This window comes from Melospiza melodia, chromosome 10 (genome assembly GCF_035770615.1).
Source record: "Melospiza melodia melodia isolate bMelMel2 chromosome 10, bMelMel2.pri, whole genome shotgun sequence".
Classification (NCBI taxonomy): domain Eukaryota; kingdom Metazoa; phylum Chordata; class Aves; order Passeriformes; family Passerellidae; genus Melospiza; species Melospiza melodia.
Window position 1 is genome coordinate 19,582,641 of NC_086203.1, and position 20,662 is coordinate 19,603,302.

General features: G+C 54.2%; 1 protein-coding gene across 1 annotated transcript; it reads left to right on the top strand.

The window, feature by feature from the left end:
- Window positions 1-8,788, top strand: LOC134422549 (cytochrome b-c1 complex subunit 1, mitochondrial). The gene is made up of 13 exons (XM_063164755.1): window positions 1-102; window positions 460-600; window positions 1,018-1,104; window positions 2,084-2,213; window positions 2,971-3,169; window positions 3,748-3,827; window positions 3,971-4,086; window positions 4,493-4,636; window positions 5,380-5,540; window positions 6,494-6,579; window positions 7,031-7,119; window positions 7,685-7,760; window positions 8,569-8,788. Exons 1-13 carry the CDS (start codon window positions 31-33, stop codon window positions 8,631-8,633), a joined length of 1,446 nt encoding a protein of 481 aa, XP_063020825.1. The 5' UTR covers window positions 1-30; the 3' UTR covers window positions 8,634-8,788.
- Window positions 8,789-20,662: the final 11,874 nt, after the last annotated feature.

A 20,662-nucleotide genomic window follows, 5' to 3' on the forward strand; every position in this document is an offset into this window, starting at 1 on the left:
GCTCGGGCCGTCGGTCTGCGGAAGAAGAAGATGGCGGCGCGCTCAGTGTGCCGGGCGGGCAGCGCGGCCGGGCGGGCGCTGCTGTGGGGCCCGCGCCCCTCCGTGAGTCACCGCATTCCGCCGGGGCAGCGCGGGGGGGAGCCCGGCCGGGCCGCCGGCGGTCCCGCAGTGCGGTGAGGCTGCGGGCCCGCCTGTGTCCCGGCCGGGAAGGTCATGGGGACGCGGCGGGCGGTGGGAGCCCCCGAGCCCCGGAGCAGGGCAGGGCGGGCGGGGAGCAGCGGCGGCTGTCACTGTCACCCAGTGCGGGGCTGCCACCGAGCCGCTCTCTGCCCCGGTACTGGGGTGTGACCAGTTCGTGCGGCTTTTCCCTTAGGGTTTCCCACCTCTTCAAACCTCTGGGTTCCCGGCCCTGCCGAGGGAACAGTGTGTTAGTAGTGATGACAGCCTTTATTTTTACAGGCAGCTTTATTGACTTTGACGAGGAAGCGAGGTGCTGCCACCTATGCCCAGACACTCCAGAATATGCCTGAGACCCAGGTCACCACCCTGGAGAACGGCCTCCGGGTGGCCTCAGAGGAGTCCAATCACCCAACCTGCACAGTAAGCTTAACATAAATTAGGGGCTTATTTGAAACAATCAGCCTTGCCTAGCCTGCAGCTGGTCTTCCAAAAAGGACAGACCCCACTGCTTCTCTTTGTGAACAGATGGGAATAATACAGCAGCAGGAGGCCCAGACTGGTGTTGTATTGTCTTTAGACAAGTTTTTGTGCTGTACAAATATGCTCAGCCTTTTGCACGAGCAGTAAAAGTTATCTCTTTGGCAAAACCAGATGTGGTGAAGCTGAGAGAGAAAAAGTCAAAATATGTGCAGGGAACCGTTGCTTGCTTGTTCTTATTTTGGTTCTTGTAGTGTAATGTGTGTGGAGCAGACCCCTTGTCGCTGCTGCTGTGTTTGTGTCATTAGGGTGCTGGTTGTTTTCCTCTCTGATGTTGGTACTGGCTGGTTTTGCTGCCAGGTGGGTGTGTGGATCAAGGCTGGGAGCCGCTATGAAGACCCGAAGACCAACGGAGCTGCTTTCTTTGTGGAGCACATGGCCTTGAAGGTGAGGATGTGTGCCAGCTCTGCACACAGCTGCCCTGAATATTCTGTCCATGCATTGACGTCTCGTTTTGGAGGCTGTGGCTGTTGAAGGAGGGTGTAAACCAGGTCATCTGAGTCCTAGAGTCTTTGCATACAGTATAAAAATAAGTCTAAAATGGTATCTAGCCTATGTGGTGCATATTGGTTGAATATGCAGTAACTTGCAAGCATGCATGAAATAAAAATAACTCTTATTTGCTGTTTTCCTCTTAAAGGAAAAAAGTTGCAATTAAACAGTGTAGTACACTTAGAGCACTGTGTTATGAAGCATTTTTCCTCAGGTTAGCACAGAGAGTTCAAAGCAGCATTTCCTGTTGCCATTTATTTTGCTTAGCTTTTCTTACTGGTACAGCAAAGTTCAGAGGCTACAATTATTGCTTTTTAAATTATGCAGGTGTCTGCTGAACAGGGCAGAAGACATCTAAGCCTAGGACTTGCTGGCTCAAGTTCAGCCTGTGCCTTCATAGACAGCTACAGCATTTGGCTAGCTCCTTAAGAGATGGGCCCTGTATTAGAAATAGTCTCCTGCATCTATTTGTCTTTTTCTGCTTGGATAGCTAGAAACCTGCTTGTTTTTGCTTTGGGCTTGTTGTTGGTTTACTTCCAGGGATGTGCTGTTCAAACACTGTTGTCTCAGCATAGGTTGTCTCCTTCCCTGCTGAGTTTGTGTTGGTTGGTGGTGATGACAGCCTTTATTTTTTCAGGCAGCTTTATTGTGTTTCAATAAACACAAGCTTTATTGACAGTTTGTCTTGGTCTTTCAAAATACACCTCAGCCATCCTTTATCTAGAGGAAATAAACCAAGTATTAAATCTCTTGTGCACCTGCCCTTGGTTTTTATGATTCACAAGACAGTGTTTATTGTTATTTTCATTGCTTTAATTCTGACCTAAAGGGAACTTTGTTCATTTCATAGCTGAGTTTGTCTGGTTTCCTTTAGGGCACAAAGAAGCGTCCTGGCTCAGACTTTGAGAAGGAAGTGGAGAGTCTGGGAGCTCACCTGAACGGGTACACCTCCCGTGAGCAAACTGCCTTCTACATAAAAGCCTTGTCCAAGGACATGCCCAAAGGTAGGATGGCCAGGGCAGAGTCTGACTGGGAGGTTAAGTAAGTGCATGTGCTTCTGTTTCTCATCCCCAAGCAGCTTTTCTATCAGCAGACCGGGGACTGAAGTTGAAGCTGAGCAGTGAATTGGAGGTTCTGCTTGGTAGCTGAAGAGAGCAGTGCAGTGATGTGGTGCTTCAAGGCTGTGTGTTGATGTGTCCCTAAACCAAGGGTTCCAGTTATCTCAGGCTGCACTGCCTTGCCAGGAGGGAAGATGGGAGGGATTCACCAGTTTGTGGTTGTTTTGTGGAGCTTAGCAACTGAGGTCAGCAAGAGCTGCTGTGTGAGGAGTCCTCGGTGCAGCTCTTGCAGGTGCTCCTCGTGCTCTGTACTGCCATGTGCTGCCTTCTCTGGGCTGCTTTTGGGCAGAGGCAGTGATTTGAGTAGGGGTCTTATGGTAGACATGGGCTGTGCTGTGGGCATCACAAACTCTCTGTGAGGATTCAGTGTGTATCTGGAGGAGAACCTGCTTCTGATACTCTTCACCTTCTGCAGATGTAGCCTGCACTCTGCTGGTGAAGGTGCTTGGCAAGCTGGTTTGGAGCCTTCTTGCTAAATGAGTGTTGTTTGTTCCTCCCAGATGCTTTGGGAATGGGTAGCACCCAGCTCTGCAAGGTTGCATGCCCTCCCCCTCGTGGTTTTTGCTCACTCCTGTGTGTCTCCTTTCAGCAGCACTGGGTAGCAGTCGGGCAGTGGGATGCTAATGTAGGAATTGTGTTGCAGCTGTGGAGCTTCTGAGTGACCTTGTGCAGAACTGTGCACTGGAGGAGTCTCAGATGGAGAAGGAGCGTGTTGTCATCCTTCAGGAGTTGAAGGAAATGGACAGCAACCTGACAGATGTCACCTTTGATTACCTTCATGCCACTGCTTACCAGGGGACCTCGCTGGCCCACACCGTTGAAGGGACCACAGACAACATCAAGTGAGCAGCAGCTGGGTGTGGTGCACAGCCTTGGGGTGCAGTGTGTGGGTGCACGACTGCTGATCCTGGGTGGGATGACTGCACAGTGTGTACATGGAGGTGATCTGAGCCCATGGGCTGCTCCTTGTGCCCTGACTCTGTTTCCCCCGTTGGCACTGGTGAAAGTGTAATGCTGCAGGCATTCCTTAGAACCACCCCGTGCAAGCCCTTCCTGAGGCTGGAGGGGACAGGTTGAACCTCCTCCCATACTTCTCAGTTTGTTAGAAAAATTAGAGAGCTAGGGATGCCACTAACACAGTGGCCTTGTGTTAGCTCAGTGACTGGGTTCAGTACTCTCCAGTCTGTATTGAAGTCTGTCTTTGACTCTCCATCTTGGCTGCTGGTTCCTGTTCTTTGTGTTCTAGAATTAGAGCACAGGGCAAACACAGTACACAGTGCAGTCTTGCTACTAAAAAGCATTGTTACCCTGCAGCAAAGACAATCATTGTTGTCTCTGCAGTGTGAACTTGCTTCCTCTAAGCCTCTCATTCCTGCAGAGTTGGAGATGCTGATGTTCTGGGTCTCTGTGTTCTTTCCAGGAGGATGACTCGAGGACATCTGGTTTCATATGTTGATACTCACTTCAAGGCACCTCGTATGGTCCTGGCAGCTGCTGGAGGTAAGTTCTAGATCCTTGTAATCCTGGGAAGCCTTGGTATTTTCATGTGATCAGTCTTGTCTCTCATCACTAAAGTAAAATCAGATAATTTTGTTAAATTAGTCTGTTTTAAGACTGGAGATCTCTCTTTTTATCATTGCCAGGTATTTCCCACAAAGAACTGGTAGAGGCAGCTAAGCAGCACTTCACTGGGCCACCTTTTACATCCAAGGGGGATTCTGTGCCTACCCTCAGGCGCTGTCGCTTCACAGGGAGTGAGGTAAATTTGTTTTGGTCTCCATCAAAACGAGCAGCTGTTGCCCAGCTGTGGAATGAACGGGAAAGCAACTAGAGCTGCTTCTCAGTGGAAAAGTCTGTTCATGTGTGTCAGAGAAGCTGATGATGCACCATCTTGGTAGTGCTCCCACGTTCTCTTCTTGGGGATTATTGCCACGTGTTGGGTTTTAGATGGGACCCAAACCCGTTAGGAGTGTGAGGCTATTGCTCATATGATCTGCTACAAAATTCACATCAGAACAGCTGGTTTGTGTTCAGTTCTGCCTGGGATTCTTTTATTTCACTGGAATAACATCAAGTGCCCCAGTTAGTCAGCCTGACATTGCAGCAGGCTGCAGACAGAGTGCAGTGTTGATGCAATTCTCCCCCACTCTTTGATGATTTTGCAGATCCGTGCCAGAGATGATGGTCTGCCTCTTGCCCATATTGCTCTTGCTGTGGAGGGGCCAGGCTGGGCTGATCCTGACAACGTGGTGCTCAACGTGGCCAATGCTATCATCGGGCGCTACGACCGCACGTTCGGAGGTGGCAAGGTAAGAGTTGTGAGTGCAGTAGGGAGAGCCTGGAGCCTTTTCATGTGAAGTGTTATGGAGAATGTGCTTTTTTATTATGGTGGATGTGCTTTAGGAGAGGCTGTCGTGGTTAGCTTCCAGCTGTGAAGGGGGTAGGAGGCTGGAAAGTAAATAGAAGTGTAATCAAGGCTAATCCAGGACAGTTCTTGAGAGGTGATGCTGGCAAATGAACTGAACCTTTTGTGGGAGAGGTGTAGCTGGTGGATTCACAGCAGCTTGTTCCCACCCTCACAACTAACCACTCAGTGGGGGTGGGGATGGAAGCAGGACAGAATACTCTACAGTCTCATGATGCAAGCTTGTCTTACCACTGCAGAGCAAATGGAACTTGTTTAAAACCTCAGTATTGAATCCATTATTGTCTGAAATCTGTCTGGCCTGTATGTCTGTGCTAACCCCTGCTGCTGGGAGACCTTGTCCTTCTGATTTTTTTTCCACTCCTGTGGTGGTGTGCATACCAGCTTTTCATCTGCATCTGGGAAAGGAAGTGGTTCTGCTGGAGGGACTCCTAGGCCATTGTCTGTGGCTTTTCCAGCAGTGATTCTCATCTGTTGACCACATGAAGGCTCTAAATTAAGCTCTCCTTCAGCAAAGTGTTCCGCTCTGTCTTGTCTATGGTCTTTGTGAAAACAGCTCAGTGGGAAAGAATTTGAGCTGTGAGGAAACTGAAAATGAAATGGCTGACAGCATCTCCTTGTTTACAGAATCAGTCTAGCAAGCTGGCCACGCTTGCTGTGGAGCATAATCTCTGCCACAGTTTTGAGCCATTCAACACCTGCTACTCTGACACCGGCCTCTTCGGTTTCCATTTTGTTTCTGATCCCCTCTCTGTAGATGATATGATGTTCTGTGCTCAGGGAGAGTGGTAAGTACAACTTTGGCACAAGTTGCTGTTCAAGATCTGAGCCTCTTGTAGGAGACTGAGCTGCTGAGGGAGCATATTAAGTTTACAGAGAGCTGTGTCTCTTCATGAACTTCTTGGTAACTTCTTGGTTAAGTGATCCTCTAAGTGGTTTTTGTAAATCTCTAAGAATGTGGCTTTTGAGGAGCTGTTTTAGTCCCTTAGGGCTCCTCTGGTCTTTTGTTCATGCTTTCAAGTATTAGCACTGAGGCTTTGGGGCTTTTTGTATACAAGTGAGATCATGCCTTAGACAAGGCTTTCCTAGGTGCCCAAGAGATTTATCTCCATTGTCTTGTTAAGCCTGAGCAAAACAGGCAGAGTTCCTGCTGCTCAGGCTCTTGTCTTGTGGCTGATGAATGACCTGCTGCTGGAATCATGCCAGTGTTTGGGAGATTTCTGGCTGTCCATCTTATTGTGTCCATGATCCAGTTCAAGGCTACATCTGAGCTGCAAGCCCCTCTGTGAGGAGCAGGTGGAGTGAGCCCTTGCCCCAGAGACGTGGCCCATTGGCAGGAGAAGAAGGGATGTAGCAGCTGGAGTCCAGACAGACTGTGGAGCTGTCTTGTTCTTCCAGCATCGGTTTCCATAGCAGCTTGCCATGCATGGGAATGGCTGACACGCCTTCCCTCTCCTGTGATAGGGCCGTGCACAGTGCTGCTGTGCCTGCTGGGCAAGCCAGAGCCAGCACCAGGGCTGCTGAACCTCTGAGTGCAGCTCAGCGTGTATCCTGCTGGCTGAATCCCCTGCCTGTGTGCTGGAGCTCTGCCTCCTGCTGCTCTCTGGAGGTCCAGGATGAATGTCAGCCTGCAAGAGAAGCGGTGTTGATAGCAGCTTATTTTTGAGGAGACTGGGAAAGGGAGGAATTAATGTTCTGTCTGAGCAGACAAACATCTTAAGAGCTTCTATGTCTTCTCCAGGATGCGTTTGTGCACCAGTACCACAGAGTCAGAAGTGGCAAGAGCCAAGAACTATGTCCGAAATGCCATGGTGGCTCAGCTGGATGGTATGTTCTGGTTGATGGATTGACCACTGTGCAGCTTTCAGAGGGTTTCTGCTTGAGGTTCTCCTGGGGAGCAGGACCTGTGCTAAAGATTGCAGTTCTGCTGGCAGGCGCTGGGCAAAACTTGCCTTTCCTGCTCCACACTCCTCCTGCCACGTTGTCAGAGCCACTGACCCTGGCCTTCTGTGCTCCCAGGAGTGACACACTGCTGGTGACCTAAGAACTGAGACCCTCAAACTGGCCTGCCTTGGCTCTAACACTTGGGAGATGAGTAAAGAAATCTGTGTATTGTGTAGTTCCTGCTGGAGCTGCATAGATTGGGAATTGGGACTGTGCTTTGTTAGCAGAGGGTTTAATGCTTAGACTTTCTACTCTCTGCTTTGGCTGATGATCAGGCTGTGCAATTTTGGAAGGCTTTTTGGTGCACTGACCATGCAATATCTTCAACATCCAGGTACCACACGAGTGTGTGAGAATATTGCAAGCCACCTCTTGCACTATGGACGCCGTATCCCTCTGGAGGAGTGGGATGCCAGGATTTCTGTAGGTATCCATTTGTTTTGGCTGGTATACCTGAGCATGGTGGGTGTCAGCATTGTCTGGCCTTAGTCTGCTGCAGTAACATTGCAGTAACATGTGGTTTACTTATCCCTTAATCAGACTGCCTGGAGTCAGTCCAGTGGTTATCCTGCTGACACTGATGTAACTGTCAGAATCTCTGGCTTAGACACAGTGTATGCTGTGTCCCTCTGACTGGAGTCAGTCCATCCCAAAAAGAGGGCATTCAATTGTGTTAAGCAGCACAACCTGAAATTCCTGTAACAGTTTTCCTACTGGTGTCCCACACCTAATTTGTGGAATTTCAGCAACCACTCTATTCCTTAGAAGACTTCTGATTTTGGCCTTGTCTTCTGTACCCCCAGGAGAATGCACTGTGTAGGGACGTTAGCCATCCTTGCAGGCAGAGCTGGGCAGTTGGTGCAGATGGTTCCAAGGGTCTGATTGTAACTTTTAATGATCTTGATATGTAATGGCAGCAGTTAGTTGCAACTTTGAGAAGTGTAGATCTGCTGGAAGAGTCATTAATTGCTTGTTGAATCTTTTTTAGGCTGTTGATGCAAAAATGGTGAGAGATGTGTGCAGTAAATACATCTATGACAAATGCCCAGCAATTGCAGCAGTTGGTGAGTAGTAGGTGACAATCAGTACACACTTAAAAAACAAGGCAGGGCCAAGGGTTGAGTGCAGGTGTTACAGGCAGTCCTCATGTGTCTGTCCTGACTCGTTAAGCCACTCTGGTTCTTCACTGATACCCTCCTGCCTGTGCACATGAGGTGTGCCAAGGCACATTTGCCACGAGATCAGACTTGCAGGTGATGGAGAAGCAGTGGCAGTGAGCTCTGGCTGTGCTCCCACCTCTGCCTGCTGTGGAGCTGTGCCTAAGACAGGGAGTCCTGTAGCTGGGTGCGGGCCCGGCACGTCTGCCAGGTGTCCTTACCCTGGGGTCAGGGTGGTTTATGTAAGGGAAGTGAAGGGACCTGATTCTCCTGTGCTGCTCTGGCATGTCTGTCTGGCCAAGGACAAATTCCTTTCGGAAAACCTGCCTAAGCAGCTCAGCTCTGATGCCTCCTTCCTGTGTGTTGAGAATTCCCCTCCTCCTTGCAGCTGTTTCCTCTGGCCTTCAAAAGTGGAGCAGGCTGGAAAAGGGATACAGTGTTTGAGCAGGAAGTTGAAATGTTGAAATGACTTGGTGGTTCCCTGTATTTGATACTGAGCATTGTGGGGCAGTGTGAGAAAACACCTTATTCTGTCAGGAGCTGGTATCTGTTAGTTTTCCTGATGCAAGCTTGAGCTGTAGTTGCTTGGTTTTGTGCAGAGCTGCTATGGATTGCAAGCACAGGCTGCTCTGCCACCATCTGCTGTAAAAACCATAAGAAATTGTAGAAGGATTTTTTAACTGTGTCTCAAAGTAACTTTGCTCTGTTCACTCAGGTCCCATTGAGCAGCTCTTGGATTACAACCGCCTCCGCAGCGCCATGTACTGGGTCCGTCTCTAGGAGGTGTTGCCTGCAGATTGGAAATCATGAACGTGTGGACTGTGCCAGGTTGCCTCTGGCTCTGAATGTCCTGGGCACCACGGGCAAGCTGAGTCCATTCACAGCAGCTGTCTTCTCTGTGTTAAATGTATAAAAATAAATACATCCTAAGTGGAGATAGTTCTGCTGGTAGTCAACTGTTCTTCCTGGGTGGTGCGTGTAGACAGTGTTCATCTTGCCAAACTGGGGACATGGGATGTGAGGAGCTGGAGCTGTTGATAGGCAAACATCTGTCCAGAGGGGCTAGGTTATAATAACCCATGTGTTTCTATATGGAGATTTGTTACCTCTCATCTTCCTGGTTATCTGTAAACCAGCTCAGTAATGAGCAGAGATTATTGTCTTGTGGTGGTGTTGGACTACACATTCCTCTTTTACTCTCCATGCAGTCAGGCTCAGCTAGGCAATAACTGAGAACCTTCTCAGGCCTGAACCCATAAGATAATCTCTAGGTCTGAGTAGTTGGAAGAGCTACCCAGCTCTGCCTTTTTGGTGTTAAACTGGTTGTTGCTCCGTTGTCTTGCCACTGGGAAGCTGGAACATGGAACAGAAAGCTGAGTAAGGGGGATGGAGAAAAGTTTCCCACCAGGTGGCACTAGCCTGTCACAGCTCCCCTTGGAAGCTGCGAGGTATTCCTGTTTGATTTTTCTCTTTGGGATATGTCTCTGAGGCTCTCATTTAATTTCCAGGTTCTGCCCTGACAAGGGAGATTTAAAAATAGTGTAGAAGTTTCTCAGAGTTAGTCATTACACTTGAGACTAATCCAGTATACTAAATCATTTGTGCTGAATCTGGATTCTTGATCAGAGAGTCAGTGTGTCTGAGCCCATTGCATATACTAGGCAAGTTTGAAACTGTTAAATGCTCTTGATGCAATTTGGGTTTAACTATTGTCACAAGCTCTGGCTTGTTACAAGTGCACTGAGGGCTGAACAACTAAACAAGCTCACTTATGCCTCCAGCCTTGTGGAAGCAGTAAATGGTTCTATCTTGGTTTTGTGACTGCAATCAGAGTGTAATCCTCTTTTATCTTCCACTGCTATATATTTTCCCCTCTTGGTTAATTTTCCAAAGTGTTATGCAGTTGGTGAGAAATACAAGGAAAGAGATCCTTGCTTAGCATTTCCTACAAGTTTTCTTCTTTGGAGGTATCTCTTTGGGAATGTATGTTTTATTTGAGTAATTAATTCCTCAGGCTCTTCTCTACTAGTTTATTCTAGGAACACATTCAAACCCCTCAGCCACGGATGCTTTCCAGGTTGCTCTGTTTTCCTGGAAAAGCAGCTGCCTGTGCTGAGCCTTGCTCCCAGCACTTCAGCAAGGACCAGCTCCTGACCAAAGGCTGCAGCTCTGCTGGGCTGCCTGGCTTATGCAGCCTTAAATGGATTTTGTAGATGCCTTTTCCTTGTAGAACTCTGAGTATTTCAGCTGATCTGGATGAGGAGCTGTGCCCTGGTGAGTGGCACTGGGTGCAGAGGACTGTTGGGTGCCTGTTAAGAGTTAAGGCTGAGCTGTGCCCGGGATGTTGGCACTTTCAGGCTGCAGTTGTGGTGGCACTGTGCCTTGTAGTGCTTGTTGTGTTTGTGTGCTGTGGCAGTCCATGCCTCCAGAAACATGAGTGTCTCACCAGCTCCAAGGATTGAGAGGTTTGCCATATTATTTTTTTCCTTGGTAAACAACAATTGGGGATGTAAAAGGTGGGAAAGGGAAGCCCATTCAGGAGTCAAGTGTTCCTGCTTGGCAAAGTCACCCATGCTCTGAGCCTTATCAGGGGCTTGGGAAGTGTAACCTGGAATTGGTGCAGAGTCATTAAGCATTTGGCAGCCGAGTGCTTTGATACTGGAGGAGCTGAAGCTCTAATCTCATTGGCAGGTCTCCTGCTTTTGGAGCTGTATGGGGGTGTTTCTGTTCCTCCACCAGAGTATCCAAACTGGGAAATGTCTGGCTTGACAGCAGTGTCCTATCTCAGCTTTTCCTGAACCTTGAAAAAGAAATCTTTTGCTGGACCTCTCCCCCTTCCCTCCCCGCAGTTTCCGCTGCCCAGTGAAGGACAGTGCCAGAGGATGGAGTTGGAACCATCCCTAGAAGCATCCCAAGTTCACTGTAACTGGAGATGGCCTGGGTGACCTAATAAATCTGTTTCCTGGCTCCATGGACAATGCAGGATTGTTCAGTGGGGCTCTTTGACCAGTTTAGTTTTCAATGGCTTAAGTGTTTTATTTTGCTACTTGGAAGGTTACTTGGGATCCCATTAGTCTGTGCTGATAAATTTAGCCTGGTGTATGGATTGGCCTTTGCTCCCTCCCCTCCTGCATGGTCTTACCCTCTCCAGGTTAAGTGCCCTCTTTGGAGCTATTGTGATTGCTTTTACTCCATGACACCTTGGCATTCCATCTGTTGGCTGCTAAAGGAGAGGATTTGGAAAGTTGGATACTGTGTGCACCCCGTGCAAGGCTCTGCAGTTTCCTGGACACAGGATTTCAGTGGCTTGTGTCCACTACACAGAGCTATTCCAGGAATGTAAATCTAGCAGTGAAAACGGTGGGTGCTCACTAGAGCCCTGTGCTGAGTGCTCCATGTTGTCCTGGCCTCTGCAGGCAGAGCTGCTGGTACCCCCAGTGCAGGGCTGCAGGGCCCAGCAGATGCACAGGGTGGATCTGCCTGTGGAGCAGGCAGCCCCTTTGATATGTGAGATGCTTGTTTGTGATTCGGGTGCTTGCCAAGAGAGGGGCCACAGCAGCCAATTGTCAAGAGTTGCCTCACCTGAGCTAATTACCCACCCTGGAAAGTACAGTTGATACTCATCATGGGTGCTGAGCCAAGCCTGTCCTGGGGAAGCAGGGAGCTGCAGGGAGTCTTTCACAGAAATGAGAGGCTTGGAGCTGTGCCACTCCTTGGTGCCAGAGAGCTTTTGGGAGGAGAGCCCACAGCCCTCTGGGCCTGCTTCTCTACCTGCTGTCCTGCCAAGGCTGGTGAAAAATGGGAGCCATAGGTGAGTGGGGTTTAGAAGGCAGGGCAGCTCTGTAGTGTCTTGTGCTGCTGGAGCCTTGCTCTGCTCAGCCCCCTGGTGCAGGGATTGACTGAGGTGTTGGCATGGCTGTGACCAGGGGCTTTGTCCCCCATCCAGCCCCTGTCTAGTGTGGTTTGCCCAGGAAAGGGATGGGTTCTCCCTGTGATGGTGTCCCTCAGGGGGGCTGCAGCATGGCCAGGCTGAGGGAGGTACCTGGTGCTTGGTAGTGCTGACCAGGACTCCTGCATTTCACTGCTGAGGCTCTCACCAGGAGAGAGGAACAGTGAGCAGTGATATCTGGACACATATCCAGCAATCCTGTTTCCTATTTGGGAAAGGAAATGCCTCGTGTAAAGCTTTTAGTGTATTCATTGCGTGGAAAAGCAGTGGACAAAAGGCCCATCCAGGCCTGACTGCCAGCAACAGCCATCCCAGGCTGCTGTGAGGCACGAGCATGGTGGCAGGAGCTGCCTTTGTCTGCACTGCTGTGCCTGGAAGGGCTGAGCTGCAGCCCTGAACACCCTCATTAAAAGCTGCTTCACCCCACACGCCATCCACAGAGGTTGGATGGTTCTCACTTTTCCATGCAAGTCTCTGCTTTCCTGTCTTTTCCCTTATACATTTTCCTTCCTTGGGGCTGTGAGGTTTTAGTGGGGCTGCCAGGCTGAGGTTTGGCTTTGTTGCCCGTTCAGACCATCACTGGGGATGCCCAGAAAAGCTGTTTGAAGTGTGGGGTGTGGAGAGGGATCTGCCCAGGAATGGAAAATGGAGCTGCTGGGATGGCAGCCTGGGGAGCTCCCAGCCCTGATCTGTGGGAGCAAGAGGGATTTTTTTCTGTACAAAGAGGTTTCAGCAGTACCTGTGCTGGATGACCTGCCAGGTGCCCTGGAGACACTGCTCCTGCTCAGTGTCCCACCATCCACTGCTGAGCCTCTGCCATGGTCTGGGCTTATTTAAGGCTCTATATCCTGCTGTAGAGGGAGAGCTGCACAGCAGGGACAGCATGAGGACAACGAAGGAAGCTGGATTAAATGCCTGAAGCAAGGTTTGAGCAAGGTTTAAGGAGCCTGAAACAGGAGCCTGAATACCTGAGTGCTGTTCCTGGTTCCACCAGGAGCCTGCAGTGTGACATGGAGCATTCAGATTTTGGGGCACTGTGTTAAGGTGGGTGCTGAGACCAGGTGCAATGCACAGAAATAAAGCTGCTCCCCGTGCACTGCCCTCAGCACAGTGACTCAGGTGTGCAAAGCATTTTGTAAAGCAGCCCCAGTACTGTGCACTGCTTTCTGCTTTGCATGTGGCTTTTATTCCGAGTAGGCATTTGGATAATGCTCTGAAGGGAACGTGCTGCTTATCTTTGATTTGTTGTATTTAGGGAAGAATGAGTTGGCTCTTCTGGAGGGGATTTTTTTCTTCCTCATTTGAATGTTTAATCTAAGGACCTGCAGTGATGTTGCTTCAAGATTTAGTGGATGTATTTCAGCTTCAGGAAAGTGCACTCTAAGTTTATCGGGGTGCACTGTAGGGCTCAGCATTGTGCAGGTTCCTGTGTACCAAACCCATGGCCTCCATTCAGGTCATGTCACCCTTGAGCAAAGCTGGGAGTGATGGAGGAACAGGCTCAGTGCTACCCATGGCACACGGAGAATGGGATTTCCAGGTAGGGATCGCTGCCTGTGCCAGGGGGTCTCTCACAGGAGCTTGGTGCAGAGTGGCTCTGGGAACTGGAGCAGCATTTGTCTGTGGCAAGTTCCTGCCGCTTCTCCCCTGGCACAGAGGATGCCCTGGCACAGCAGGAGGCTGTCAGGGGGAGGAGATGGCAGGTGAGTGTGCTTGAGTCTGGGCATCCCAACTCCACGTGGCAGCCCTGCTTTTTGCACCCCTTCCCTCACTGGCTGCTGCGAGGCTGGAGGTCCCTGCTGCCCCTGGCTGCTGTCCACTCTGGTTCTGCGGCTTCCCCTGCTTTGTTTACTGCTGTTCCAGATGTGCAGCTCTTGGCAGGAGCCCCAATGACGTGGGAACACAAGCATCTCCTGTTCCTGCCTCGCACGAGCAGCACTGACTCACAGGTGACCTTGCCCCAGCCCTGCTGAGGGGAGCAGAGGATGAGATCCTCGTGGTTCAAGGTGAGTCCTGAAGGTGGTGAGGGGGCAGAGACAGGATGCTGTGCTCTTCCCTTCTTGGTGGCCACGCAGAGGGGTGCAGAGGTGCTGGTGATGTGGTTTCTGCAAGGACCCGGAGCTCTGAGAGCCCCGAAGTTGTCACTGCTCTGGGGGTGCACTGTGCTCAGCCTTGCCCTGGAGCTCCCCAGCACCTGCCCCACAGCTGTGGGGTCCCTGTGTGGCACGGACGTGTCCCCCCGCCCTGTGCCATCCTGGTGACGCCCTCCTGCTCCGCGAGAAGTGAAATCATCCAGGGGAGGTCTGGGCAGGGAGGAGTTCCCATGGTGACAGACAGCGATTCACCCGGCAGGGCAGGGCGGGTGCTTGGTCCTTTTGATTCCTTTCTTCTGGAGTCGGGCACCCAGCCAAGGAGCTGAAGGAGCAATGGCACAGCCTCGCGGGGGAGAGACACAGGACAAGTCTGGTCTCGTGAACTGCATTAATCCCTCTGGAGCAGCTTCCCCTGCAGCCTGGCTGCTGCCCCACACGTTGGGTGAGCCTGACCCTTCCTGCAGCATGGATTCCCTGGGTGCTGGCTCCCTGCAGCCTCCTCAGCACCCCAGCAGACTGACAGACAGACCTTGATCCTCCTTCCCGTGGATCATCGGTCATGTGTGAAACATTCAGGGCAGTATTCTGCAGCTGCTGAGGATCCAACTCTGTTAGCCAACGTGGGCAAGTGTGGGTAAAAGAGCTTTGTGCCATCCACGTGCCTTTATCAGTGCCCAAGGCCTGCAAAAGCCCCTTACCCGAGGCTGCAGCGTGGCCCAAACTCTCCAGGGGTAAGAGCCCCTTCCTGAGCCCCCGGCTGTCCCAGGCAAGGCCCCTGCCACGCCCGGGTATGTGCTGTGCCATCCCTCCCTGGGAGCACTGCCTGCAGGTCCTGGCTGGGCTGCACATCCCAGATCCCCTTGTGCAAGCAGCAGCCAAGCCCCAGGAGAGTGGGACGGGGGCTCTTTCATGAGCCCTGCCAGAAATTAATATAGAGCTGCAGGTAGTTTTTAGGGGGATTGACGCAGGTTGTGAAACACTTGAGTAGAGGCACAGAGGAAGCATTGAGCAACCACCCTGTCCTCCCAGCCATCAGGCCTGCATCCCAGATGAAGAAGTGGAGAAGTGAGAGCAGGATCATGTAAAACAGGAGTGAGAGAAGGACAGCTTTCCCTGGCACAGGGGCTGTGAGAAATCTGGATTTGGAGAGATAAGGTGAGCAAACTCCTTCTTGTGCAGCTCCAGAGTGTGAGTCTCTTGCTGTCACTTGTGAGCACAAGCTGGTGTGCTGCTCTGCCAGGGCCAGTGGAACTAGAGCCTGTGGGCTGGCAGCAGGAGGGACTGAGCACAAGGCATTAGTGACTGGTTATTTCCATGTCTTGGGAAGGCAGGGTCAGTCCACTGTGAGCTGTGTGCAGCAGCAGGGTCCACATGTCCATCCTTGGGGGGTCAGGATAGAAGCCCCTGAGGGCTGGCTCCTTGGACTCACAAGGAGTCGCCAAGGTACTCCTCCCCTGGGAATACAGCTATCCTGAGCTCCTGCAGCCAGGGAGGCATCTGTTGCTGCCATTGAAAGGAAGAACAAATATACCCAGCCCCATCAAGCTGTGCAAAGCCCCTGCAAGGAGCAGCTCCTTGCAACACAGCTGGCAGCATCCCTGGAACAGCTCCAGCTCCCTGGGCCCACATGCTGCCTCTCTGCCTTTCTTCCCCCCTGCTTGGTCATCACTGTCACCACCCTGCTCCCCCCAGCACCCCATGCCATGCTGCTGCCTTCTCCTGCAGTTCTCCAGGGGGCTCCCAGGGCTGGGTAAGCCTGCAGCTGGCCTTGGGTGCTGTGCTGGGAGCTGAGCAACTGCTGCTTCCCAGAAAAGCTCAGCATTAGGCGCAGAACAGATTCCATGTGCAGGGAAGGTGGTGCTGCCTTGCCCTTCTATCTCTGTACCAGCTGCTCCCAGCAGCGTTGGGAAGGAGGGATGGGGCAGCCATGGCTTCATGGTGCTTGTCTCACTCTTACGGGCAATGGAGATGGGGCAGGGTTTGGGCACCTTGTCCCCACATGTGGCAGGAGCTGCTGTGTTCCTCCTGCAAGTGCCCTGGCTCTGCAGCCCTGGGCTGCTGCTGTGTGCCCCTCCAATCCCCTGAAGCCGTGGTGCCCCTGGAAGCCAAATGTGGGGCAGAGCACCTTGCAAGGCAGGAGCAGCCCTGCTGTGACACCCCCCAGCAGCCAGCAGGGCCTGAGCTGTCCCATCTGTCCCACACCTTCTCGGCGGCATGCTGCTGCGGCCAGGGGGCGGCCAGGGGCGCGGGTGGCACCGCGCTGTTTGCAGGTAAGATATTTCCTGGCCTTCCCGGCGCTCTAGGGAAGCACGGGTGACCCGGCCTCGCCCCGAGCTGCTCTCCCAGTGCAGGAATGCCACCTTTCACCTCTGCATCCCTCCGCTGGCCCGCGGCAGGGCCGGACAGCGCTGGGAGCGCACGGAGCACAGGGCAGCGCCGCTCGGCTCAGCCGCCCGGCCCGGCGTGTCCAGGCCCGCCCTGCGCACCCGGCCCAGCCCGCACATGCCCCGGGGTGTGCGACGTGGGCTGGCAGCGCTCCCTCGGCTTCCCCTCATCTCCTCCTTCCTGCAGGCCCCGGGAGGAAGGGCAGCCGCTCCCTGTGCTCTGCCGGTGCCGGCTCCTGCCCTGCAATGGGTCCCTGGGTGTCTGTGTGCACCCCAAGCCTGGCTGTGCCCCAGGGGCTGCCAGCCACTGCCTGCTGCTCCCTGCACACCCTGCAGCCAGGACTGGCCTGGCAGCACCTCAATCCTCATAACCCCAGGGCAGGGAATCTTTATCTGCCCCTACAAAGAAGCAGGGGTTTCCTTTTCATAGCTGTGTGTGCTGGGCTAGTGGGGCATCTCTGGGGCATAAACCCCATGGGATTGTCAGCTTGAGGAAAAGGCAGCACTGCCCCCATGCAGAGAGGCTGGGGGAGCTTTGCTGCACCTGGGCCTTGCATTTCTGCATCTCCTTCATGCCCTTTCTCAAGGGCAAGGTAGGTTGATTTTACTGAGCCTGGACCCAGCTGCAAGTGGGGGCTGCAGGGCCAGGAGTGAAGGGCAGCAGCTCCTGCCTCAGTCAGTCCAGGAGCTGGATTCCTGCAGAACAGCCAGGCATGGGGGTTTCAGCCCCTGCCTGCATTCTGCTTACACCTTCCCCTCGCCTCCCCCTGGGTCCCTGACACCCAGCCCCAGGCTCTCTGGGTATCCCCAGCATCACCCAGAGCCCAGCCACAGGATGCAGCTGAGAGCAGCTTTTTAACTAGGGACTCTAGAGCCCCATTCACTGCTGCTGGCTCCTTATCCTGCTTCCATCATCCCCATTGTCACCTTCCCTTTCTGGCATGCTGGCCCCATGCCATTGCAAAGCACTGCCAGCCCTTGGCAGAGCGCTGGTGGTGCCTGGCTCTCCCCTCACTTGCTGTGCCTGAGAAGCAGCCTGGCCTTTGTGGTCAGGCTGACCAGGGCTGCCTTCTCCTGCACTGCTTGGCCAAGGGGAGGGTCACGTCCCCATGGTGTCACCATTCCCTCCTGAGCCCGTTTTGCAAGGCCAGTGGGGCCTGGCCCCAGCCCAGCACAGGTTCGTGCGATGCTGGCGTGCAGCTGTGCTGGCAGCTGCCTCCAGACACAACAGTTTACAGACAGGAAAAGCTTTCCATCCCTCCACAGCAGTTGTGGAGAGCCAGGACATGCACCCACCCCATGGGGAGCCTTGTGGGGGGGGCACAGCAGGCTCAGCCTGACCCCAAGCTTGGCTACAGTGACCACTTGGCTCCATCTTCATTCTGTCACCAGACTGCTGCTGTCTCCACAGCAGCTAAGGTCCCCCAAAATGGGAACATCCCCTTAACTTTGGACATTCTAAGAGCTGCTGGGCAGAGAGGGAAGCTTGTTGGTCATAACTTCATCCTGATGTCATACTTTGACTCCTTTTGCCACAGGGACGTGGCCGTGGGCAGCAGCAGGATGGAGGGTGCTCTGGCACAGAGGAGCTGTTTGTTTCTGTCTGTTTCCCTTGTGAAGTGCAGTCTGGAGGGCTGGCATGGCATTTTCCCACCCCAGACCCACCAGGGTAGGTCTGCAGGCAGTAGGGGCTGGCCATTTCCCATCCCGGTCTATTTTGTGGTCTCTTGGGTTGCTGGGTTGTCCTATGGGGTGACACAAGCGTTCCCCAGGGCTGCACTGGGAGTGTCACCCTGTCCCTCTGGGCTCTCCCCAAGCTGACTGGTATAGCCAGGGGTTATGGGCCCCTTTCCTGGGATGCTGGGCTGGGTGGCTGGGTGCCACACCATGGAGCTGGCGGTGCCTGGTGCTGGAAGACATTCCTGGAGCATGTCTCAACTGGCCTCTGTGGCAGACAAGGTTCCCCCTCCAGGCTCTGGCCAGCTCCTCCACCCCTCCCCTGCCTCAGCACTAGCCCCCTGCTGCTCCCCTCCCCAGTGTGAAGGGCTGGGAGAGGTGGCTTCTCCCTTCCAGCAGCCCCAGAGCTGCCCCATGCATCCCCACTGGCTGGGAATGCCGACGTCTGCTGGAGTGGGGAGCACTGCAGGAACGCAACAGGGCCAGAAAACTGAAATCCTGTAAGGGTTGTGCTGAATCCCAGCCCATGGCAGATCAGCACCAGAGGCAGTGGAGAGGGTGGGCAGGGGATGGGGGCAGCAATCCCCACAGCAGCACAAGTGCAGGAGGCTCTGTGCCCCACCATGGAGTGTGACTGACTGTGCAGCAGGCTCTGTGCCCCACCATGGTGTGTGACTGACTGTGCAGCAGGCTCTGTACCCCACCATGGTGTGTGACTGACTGTGCAGCAGGCTCTGTACCCCACCATGGTGTGTGTGACTGTGCAGCAGGCTCTGTGCCCCACCATGGTGTGTGACTGACTGTGCAGCAGGCTCTGTACCCCACCATGGTGTGTGACTGACTGTGCAGCAGGCTCTGTACCCCACCATGGTGTGTGACTGACTGTGCAGCAGGCTCTGTACCCCACCATGGTGTGTGTGACTGTGCAGCAGGCTCTGTACCTCCCCACGGTGTGTGACTGACTGTGCAGCAGGCTCTGTACCCCACCATGGTGTGTGACTGTGCAGCAGGCTCTGTGCCCCACCATGGTGTGTGACTGACTGTGCAGCAGGCTCTGTGCCCCACCATGGTGTGTGACTGTGCAGCAGGCTCTGTACCCCACCATGGTGTGTGACTGACTGTGCAGCAGGCTCTGTGCCCCACCATGGTGTGTGACTGACTGTGCAGCAGGCTCTGTACCCCACCATGGTGTGTGACTGACTGTGCAGCAGGCTCTGTACCTCCCCACGGTGTGTGACTCATCCCGTCCCAGAGAGCTGAAACCTCACCTGGGGCTGAAGATTTTTTTTCCCCATTAAGACAGCAGTGAGGCCTCATGCCTGGCAAGCAGGGGCAGGGAAAGGCTCAGCTCCTGTGCTTCCCTTGTGCACACTCTCAAACCAGGGGGTTCCCTTCCCAGGGGTAGCATGACTCCTGTGAGGCTCAGGGTTAGTGCTTTCCTGGGCAGTGCTCTGCAAAGACCAGGGTTGTGGAGGTGTCCTGGAATGTCTCACGGTGTGGCCAGGTGTTGAGTGTCATTTGGGAGCCAGGTTGGCATGCACAGGTGAGGAGCTGGGGTCAGGGCCAGCCCTACAAATGTTGTTCAGTGTCTGTGCAGAGGAATCAGCTCGCTCTGGGGCCGAGCCAGCTGGGAGATGGAGAACCCCAGGTCTGGGCTGCCAGCCGGCCAGGCTTCGAGCAGGCTTTCCAGCCTCTCAGGCTGTTCCCGGAGGGGCTGGCGTGCCGCGGCGCGGGGGTGCCCGTGAGTCACTCACACCTGGCGCTCTCCATCTGCACGGGCAGGGCCGTCCCGCGCCGCCGGCCGCAGATTCCTTCCCTGCTCCTGGTATGCGGAGGGAAGCTGGGAAACACCGCGGAGGCGGAGACACTCCGGTTCTGGGGACCCGGCCGCCCTTGTGCCCCGCTCCGGCGCACATGTGAGGGCAATGCTGCTGGTAAGGCGGTCAAGATGCTGCCGTGGGTGGCTGGGAAGCACCCCAAGGCAGTGCCTGCAGTCCTGGGGCCCGGGCGGTGGGCAGAGCCCCTGGCACTGCTGTGAAATGTCTCTGTCCCGGTGTCCGGGTGCCGCTGGGCGCTGCCCGCCCCGGCGCTGCCCCCTGGCCGCGGTGACCCCCGGCCGCCCGTGCCCCGCCGCCGGCACCGCGCCGTGGGGCGGCTCCGCAGCTCCGGGCCCGGGGCCAGCCGCAGAGCCCTTGGCAGGCCCCTCCGCTCCCTGTCTCACCAAGCCCCCGGTCTAATTGGGACAGCCGCCCTGTCTTCATTAAACGGGCTCTGGCGGGAGGAGGCTCTAGGGACGGTGCTGACCTGAGGATGCTGGGCTGCCGGCCGGACCCGCAGCGCTGGGGCAGGCGGGGGCACAGCCGCGGGCACGGCGAGCTCCGGAACCCGCCCGCCAGCCATGGGGGCCGGGGCTGAGCTCTGAGGAGAGGAAGGCTAATGAAGAGGAGGGGATGCGCTGCTTGCTGTACCTTTAAGAAGAGCGAGGGCATCGCCGCTCCTCCCCTGCCTGGGAACAGCTTGTGCCTGGGAAAGTTGCCTGCAGCCGACCCTGGAGCATCTTTGCTCGGTGGCCGGTGGCCCTGCCCCCGGCCCCCAGCTGTGAGGTGGCCCCGGGCCCCAGGGATCCCCACTGTTGCTCCCCTTGCTGCCCGCAGGAAGATGCCTCTGGACTCGTCTGTGCATTGCCCTGCCAGGAGCCGGAGGGGA